The 7,245-nt window shown below is 68.5% G+C and overlaps 1 protein-coding gene across 1 annotated transcript; it reads left to right on the top strand.

The window, feature by feature from the left end:
• The first annotated feature begins 335 nt into the window (after window positions 1–335).
• GAA (alpha glucosidase) lies at window positions 336–7,107 on the top strand. The gene is made up of 19 exons (XM_074160098.1): window positions 336–701; window positions 813–958; window positions 1,365–1,530; window positions 1,762–1,858; window positions 1,943–2,062; window positions 2,214–2,332; window positions 2,461–2,592; window positions 2,750–2,860; window positions 3,037–3,150; window positions 3,272–3,356; window positions 3,477–3,594; window positions 3,976–4,109; window positions 4,240–4,391; window positions 4,610–4,758; window positions 4,864–5,005; window positions 5,221–5,319; window positions 5,509–5,673; window positions 6,046–6,198; window positions 6,631–7,107. Exons 1-19 carry the CDS (start codon window positions 336–338, stop codon window positions 6,688–6,690), a joined length of 2,628 nt encoding a protein of 875 aa, XP_074016199.1. The 3' UTR covers window positions 6,691–7,107.
• Window positions 7,108–7,245: the final 138 nt, after the last annotated feature.

Below are 7,245 nucleotides of genomic sequence, written 5' to 3'. Positions count from 1 at the left end.
CTCTTTCAGTGTCAAACCCTTCCCCCTCATCCTATGGCTCCCCTCCCTCACCAAGAGTCCCCCCCCCAGCTTTCCTGGAGCCCCTTTAGGGATTGGAAGGGGCTCTAAGGTCTCCCCGGAGCCTTCTCTTCTCCCGGGAGATGCCACCCGCCCGGAGGGGTTGAAGGTCGCCTTGACCTCCAGGCTTCCCCACCGCCTTCGTCCGGTTCCCGGGAGGGGTACGGTGGATCCCGGGGCCGGTCCCGCCCCGTTGACGTCGGCGTGACGTAGCCGGCCCCGCCCCTCCCCTCCCCTCCCCGCCGCGCACCGGGAGGTCGGTCCCGTCCGGCGGGGCCATGGCGGGGCCGGTGTTCGCCGCCGCGCTGCTGGTTCTGCTGCTCCCCGCTACGGCGAGCAGCCCCGGGGCCGCCGGTTGCGACGTGCCCCCGGGCGACCGCTTCGACTGCGGCCCCGAGCGGCTGCTGTCGCGGGAGGGCTGCGAGGAGCGGGGCTGCTGCTACGCGCCCGTCGGTCCCGGCCCCGGCCCGCCCTGGTGCTTCTTCCCCCGGGGCTACCGCAGCTACCGGGCGGAGAACCTGACGGCCACCGCCACCGGTTACACCGCCCGCCTCCGCCGCGTCGCCCCCACCTTCCTCCCGGGGGACGTGGGCGACCTGCGGCTGGACCTGGCGCTGGAGACCCCAACCCGCCTGCGCTTCACGGTGCGGCACTGACCCCCCCCCCCAGCTTCGTTCCCGGCCCCCCGCCCCGGCTCCGCTCCCGGAGCCCTCCAGACCCCTCCGGCCCCAACCGATCCCCCTCTGTCCCCGCAGCTGCGGGACCCGGCCCGGCAACGCTACGAGGTGCCCCTGGCCACGCCGCGGGCGAGCGGCCGCGCCGCCTCCACGCTCTACGAGCTGCGGGTCAACCAGGAGCCCTTCGGCCTCGTCGTGTCCCGGCAGCGCGGGGGGAAGGTCCTGTGAGTGCCCGACGCTGCCCCGAGCCGGGGGTGGGCCCCCCTGGCCTTCACCGGGGGATTCGGTCTGGAAGCGGGACCCGACACCGGCCCCGGCGGTGCGTGGGATGGGAGGCCGGGGGTGCAGCGGGGGACACCGGTGACAGCAACGGGGTGGTGGCAGTCAGCGGCTGCGGGGGCTTTGCTTTGAGCCCCTCTGCAGTTCGGTGGCCGGGAAGGGAAGCGGGAATCCCAGAGCTCCGCCAAAACCTGGTTTTATTTCACGTGGTGACAAGTATCTGTGTCCCGTCCCCGTCCCCCCACCCCCGTGAGGACTGGTGGTCCTCCAGCTCGGTGCCTCCCTCCTCCCCAGCGCTGGGCACCGGGAGGTGGGGACAGTTTGCTGCAGTCTCTGTTCTCTTTCCCCCAGGCTGAACACCACCGTCGCGCCCCTCTTCTTCGCAGACCAATTCCTGCAGATCTCCACCTCCTTGTCTTCCCGTTTCATTTCTGGGCTGGGGGAGCACCTGACGCCGCTGGTCCTCGACACGGCATGGACCAGGGTCACCCTCTGGAACCGGGACATGGCACCCGTGGTACGGAGCGGGGCTGAGGCGGGGGGAGACAGCTCATTTGCGCTTGCGGTGGTGGCCCCGTGGCCTCTTGTGTCTTGTTTGGGGCTGGGGAAAGGTGTCTGCGCTGGTTGAGCCCTGGGTTTGCACCCCGTGATGCCGCTCCTGGCCGGTGGCGAGGGGCCGGTGGGTGGGGGTGTGCGTGCCAGGGTCTCTGGCAGAACCTCGCTGGCACCGCGCTGTGCTCTGCTCCAGCCCCAGGTCAACCTCTACGGCTCCCACCCTTTCTACCTGGTGATGGAGGACGACGGTTCATCCCACGGTGTCTTTCTGCTGAACAGCAACGCGATGGGTGAGTCCTGCGGAGGCGCCGGGCGCGGGTTTGGCTCCTGTCCCCGTCCTCAGCTCGTTCCTCCGGTGCTTGTTCCTCCCCCAGATGTGCTCCTGCAGCCCAGCCCGGCCCTGACCTGGCGCACGACGGGTGGGATCCTGGACTTCTACATCTTCCTGGGCCCTGACCCCAAGAGTGTGGTGCGGCAGTACCTGGATGTTGTCGGTAGGGCCGAGCCGCGGGCGGGGGGCACGGGCGCTCCCGGGATGGCTTTTCGGGATGCTGCGTGGCTGGCATGGCGGAGCGGGAACACGAGGGATGGTGGTGCTGGGCCATCCCTGCCCCTGCCTGGTCAGCACCCGCCTCCCCCTTCCAGGTTTCCCCTTCATGCCCCCGTACTGGGGCCTGGGCTTCCACCTCTGCCGCTGGGGCTACTCCTCCACCGACATCACCCGGCAGGTCGTGGACAACATGACGGCAGCCCGCTTCCCTCTGGTGGGTCTCACCTGCTCCCCCCGGAGCCTCTGTTGAAAAGCGACCGTGGCGGGGCTGATGGGGAGCCCCTGTGGGGTGTGTGGGGGGGGTCCCCGCTCCTCCCCGAGCACCGGTGCTGCCGTCCGCAGGACGTGCAGTGGAACGACCTGGATTACGCGGATGCCAAGAGGGATTTCACTTTCAACAAGAAAAGCTTTAAGGACTACCCGGAGATGGTGCAGGAATTCCACCGCCGCGGCCTGAGGTACATCATGATCGTGGTGAGTGACACCCCCGGCCCCCTGGGGCTCCCGCACAAGGGGGCTGGCACCGGGGTGTCCGGCTGCCCCCAGGGGGGTGATGGAGCTTCCTCTCAGGAAGGTGGGGGAGGCCGATCCCTGCCCTCGCTGGTGAAGCCCCGGCTTTGTGCCCCGCCAGGATCCTGGGATCAGCAGCTCAGGGCCTCCCGGCACCTACAAGCCCTACGACGAGGGGCTGAAGCGAGGGGTCTTCATCCGAAACGCCACGGGGCAGCCCTTGATTGGGAAGGTACGGGTGGGGAGCAGCCCCGGTCCCGGCGGGAGGGGGCTCGAGGGGGGCCCCAAGAGCTGGAGGGACACAGCTGGGGAACGGCCGTGGTGAAAAGCAGGGTGGCACATGGGGGCTGTGGGGTGCAGCGGGTTGGGGAGAGGAAGGCTCTGCCCGTTGCTGCCTCCCTCCCGCAGGTCTGGCCAGGCCCCACGGCCTTCCCGGACTTCACCAACCCAGAGACTCACGAGTGGTGGTACGACATGGTGAAGGACTTCCACGACCAAGTGCCCTTCGATGGCATGTGGATTGTGAGTGTCGCCAGCAGAGCTGCCGGCTGCGGCTCCCCAGCTCCCGTCCTGCATCTCTGCTGGGCTCTGGTGTGGCAGGAGGGCATCCATTCACTTCCTTCCCTTCCCCTTCCCACCCCAGGACATGAATGAGCCGTCGAACTTCGTGGAGGGCTCCCAGGATGGCTGCCCCAACAACAACCTGGAGCAGCCACCCTACGTGCCAGGTATAGGGAGCGGGTCCCAGCCTCTGCCCAGGGGTCTGGGGATCCCTGGGGGAGCCTAGGGGTGCTCCAGTCCCCCAGGAGGGCTCTGAGCTCTCCCTTGCCACCGTCTCTCCCGTGCAGGTGTGTTTGGGGGACGGCTCCAAGCGGGGACCATCTGCGCCTCCAGCCAGCAGTACCTGTCCTCCCACTACAACCTGCACAGCCTGTACGGGCTGACCGAGGCCATCGCCACCCACGAGTAAGCCTGGGCCTGGTGCTGCAGCTCCTGCTGCCCCAGAGGATGCACAGCCCAGGGGAGAGAGCCCTCCGGGTGCTGCGGTGTGGGCAGTTTGGGCATGGGGGGGGCACTGGGTGGCCGGGCGATTGGTTTGGTTTATAACCCAGTGCGCCATCCACTGGTTCCAGCCTCCCCTGGAGGGGCTGGGGCTGGTGCGGTGCAGCCGTGCTGGCTCCTGGGCTGGGGGATTGAGTCCTGAGCACTGTCCCGTGTCACACACCCCATGGGCGAGATGGCACTGGGCATCTGCCCCGGCACTGTGCTGCTGCCAGGAGCCGCTGGTGGGGGACTGAGCCCCCTTCCCAGCCAGCGGGTGCTAAGCGGAGCCCGTCCTGCCCGCAGCGCGCTGCTGAGGGTGCGGGGCAAGCGCCCCTTCGTCATCTCGCGCTCCACCTTCGCTGGGCACGGGCGCTACGCCGGGCACTGGACGGGGGACGTCAGCAGCGACTGGGAGCAGCTCTATTACTCCGTGCCAGGTAGGCTGCAGGGTGCTGGGGCCAAATCCGCCCGTACCTCCTCCCCCCCAAGCCTCCCCCACAGCTGGGGGCTTCTCCGTGGGCTCTGTGCCCCCCTGGAGCCCAGATGCCCTCTGCACCCCCTCTGCAGAGGTACTGCTCTTTAACCTCTTTGGGGTGCCACTGGTGGGTGCTGACATCTGTGGCTTCGCGGGTGACACGTCCGAGGAGCTGTGCGTGCGCTGGACCCAGCTGGGCGCCTTCTACCCCTTCATGAGGAACCACAACGATCACGGTGCCCGGGTGAGCACCGGCACAGGGGGGTACCCTACCGGGCAGCGGGCGGGGGGTGGCTGGGTGCTGTGGGGCTGGGCGAGGGGGAAGGCGGCTGGCAGGGCTGCGGGGCTACGTGCCGTCAGCGCTGGGCTCGCACCAGGGGGACTCCATCCTGCATCCCCAAAAGGTGCCCTCCGTTCCTCCCGGCGCGGTCTCAGCATCCGCCTCCAACCTCTCCCCGGCAGCCGCAGGAGCCGTTCGCCTTCAGCCCGGCTGCCCAGGCCGCCATGAGGAACGCCCTCCGCCTCCGCTACTCCCTCCTGCCCTTCCTCTACACCCTCTTCCACCGGGCCCACTCCGCTGGGGAGACGGTGGCGCGGCCCCTCTTCCTCGAGTGAGTGCTGGCCTGGCCAGGGCTGATGGGTGCCGGTGGCCACTGGGCTCGGTGGGAGGTGGGTGCATGGTCTCCCCAGCGCTGCCCCTCCCCATCCTTCCCCAGGTTCCCCAAGGACCCCAACACCTGGGCCGTGGACCGCCAGCTCCTGTGGGGCGGGGGGCTGCTCGTCACCCCAGTGCTGGAGGCAGGGAAGACCAAAGTCAGCGGCTACTTCCCGGCGGGGACGTGGTACAGCCTGGCAGGGGTGGGTGCTCCCCCCGGGATGCCGTGGGGCTCTCGGGTGGCTGCCTGGGGTCTGTGCTCAGGACTCAGCCTTTGCTTTGTGGCCATTCAAGTGCCACAGTGCTGGGCTGGGACCCCCGTGGTGCTGGGCTGGGACCCCCGTGGTGCTGGGCTGGGACCCCCGTGGTGCTGGGCTGCCCCCTACGCCTGCTCTTTTCTCTTTTTGGTCTCATTTAGGACTCCACCATCCACAGCAAAGGGCAGTGGATCCTCTTGCCAGCTCCCCTGGACACCATTAACATCCACGTCCGTGCAGGGCACATCCTGCCCCTGCAGGTGAGTTCTCCCCCCAAGGCTGCGGTGACACCGCGGTGACCTGCCTGGCCAGCACGTAGGGCAGGGTGGAAGGCTGTGACGTGGTCCCCGGCAGAGTGGCCATCGCCGAACGAGCCTGCGGTGCTCGGCCGGGGCTGGGGGAGAGCGACGGTGGCAGCCCCCGGAGCTGAGCCCGGCCCTGCACCCCAGGAGCCCGCCTTCAGCACGGCCGAGTCCCGCAGGAAGGGGATGGCCTTGGTCGTGGCGCTGACACCCGACGGCTTCGCCAGGGGAGAGCTGTTCTGGGACGACGGGGAGAGCTGGCAGACCTTTGAGAAGGGGGACTACACCGAGATCCTCTTCCTGGCCACGCAGGTGGGCGAGGGGGGAGTCTGGAGGGGGGGTGCTCGCTGCCACGCGTGGGTCCCGGTGCCCACGGGGCACACGTGGCCACGGGCAGTACCGTGCCCTGGTGCAACCACGCTGTGCCGTGCCCAGAGTGCCAGACTGAGCAGCTACAGCACTGTGGGGTGGTGGGGGCCCATGGGGGCTGTACCCCCCCCCAGGAGCCCGCTCAGGACGGGGAGCTGGCTGCTCTCTCCTTGCACCCACGGTGCTGTGCAGCAGCGGATGCTCTCTAGCCCCGTCCCTCTGATAATTGACTGCAGACCACCCGTGCCACACCGGGGTGCGTGTGCGGTGGCTGGGACCCGGGAGCACGGGGTGACGTCCCTGCTGTCCCCGCAGGGTGCCGTGCTCAGCCAGCTCCTGCGGGCGAGCGCCCACCTCGACGGGGTCCTGTTGGAGGCTGTGACCGTGCTGGGCGTCACCAGCCCTCCCCGGCAAGTCCTGGCCAACGGTGCCCTCGTGGGTGACTTCTCCTACCGCAGTGACACCCAGGCGAGTGCTCATCCCTGCCGTGGGACAGGGCGGTGGCAGGGGGGGAGCTGCTGGCTGGTGGCTGGGAAGGGACCCGGGGCTAAGCCGAGGGGCTGGTGGGCTTTGGCCTCAGTGATGGCACCGATGTTGGCACCAAGGAGCATGAAGGGCTGCCCAGCGTGGGCTGGGTGGTTGCCCTGGGGCTGGGACAGGATTAGGCTGTGCGAGGGGGCGAGGATGGGGAGATGGGGGACAGAAAGGATGCATGGTGACAGGGCTGGAGCTCTGCGAGGGGAACGGCTCTGCTCCTGGGGCTGTCTGCCATGGATGCCCTTCCCGGGGGGTCTGCAGGACCGGGGCCGTGCCAGGCTCCATCTCTGGGGGGCAGGACACCCCCCTTGGGCTCTGGCCCCACTGGTTGTCACCGTGCTGACCCTTCTTTCACCTCCCCAGGTGCTGAGAGTCCCCGTGTCGCTGCCGATGTGGGAGCAGTTTGTGATCGCTTGGTCCTGAGCCCACCCCAGGCCCGTGGCGGGGGGGCGATGCTGGTCCCTGCAGCTCGGGGGCCGAATCCCCCCTAGTCCTCCTTAAAACTAGAGCTGCTGCTGCTTTGCCCACCCACTGCGGCTCCTGGGCTTTGGCTGCCCTTGGGGCTGATGTGGGCTCCCCGGAGGTGGGTGCGCTGGACTTGGATGGTGAGGGGGCTCGCACGACCCTGGGGATGGGGAAACCCTCATCTCCTCCAAAACAGGGAGAAAAATCACACAAGTGCCTTGTGAGACAGCAAACCTGTTACCATGCGGAACTGGTAAACTGAGGGATGGCGGGGAGTCTCCCGGCTGGTTTTTTTGGGGGGAAGGGGAGGGATCTGTGCAGGGGGGTGAGGGAGCAGTGATGTGAATAAAGGCGGTGTTTGCTGGGAGCAACCCCAGGTCCTGTGTGTGCCCCTCTCTGCCACTGCCTGTCCTCAAAGTGCCACTGAGCCCTGGTTCAGCCCTTACCCCCCGACTGGCACCCCCCTGGCTCTGTCCCTGCCTGGGGGGGGCTGCAGCAGGACCTCTATTTTCC

This window comes from Numenius arquata, chromosome 17 (assembly GCF_964106895.1).
Source record: "Numenius arquata chromosome 17, bNumArq3.hap1.1, whole genome shotgun sequence".
NCBI classification, from domain to species: Eukaryota; Metazoa; Chordata; class Aves; order Charadriiformes; family Scolopacidae; genus Numenius; species Numenius arquata.
This window is presented reverse-complemented; position numbering and strand designations above follow the sequence as displayed.

Coding starts and splice junctions, on each gene's coding strand:
- GAA (XM_074160098.1), top strand. CDS start 336: ATGGCGGGGCCGGTGTTCGCCGCCGCGCTGCTGGTTCTGCTGCTCCCC. Junction 959..1,364: donor CAGCGCGGGGGGAAGGTCCT/GTGAGTGCCCGA, acceptor TCTTTCCCCCAG/GCTGAACACCACCGTCGCGC. Junction 2,593..2,749: donor TGAGGTACATCATGATCGTG/GTGAGTGACACC, acceptor GTGCCCCGCCAG/GATCCTGGGATCAGCAGCTC.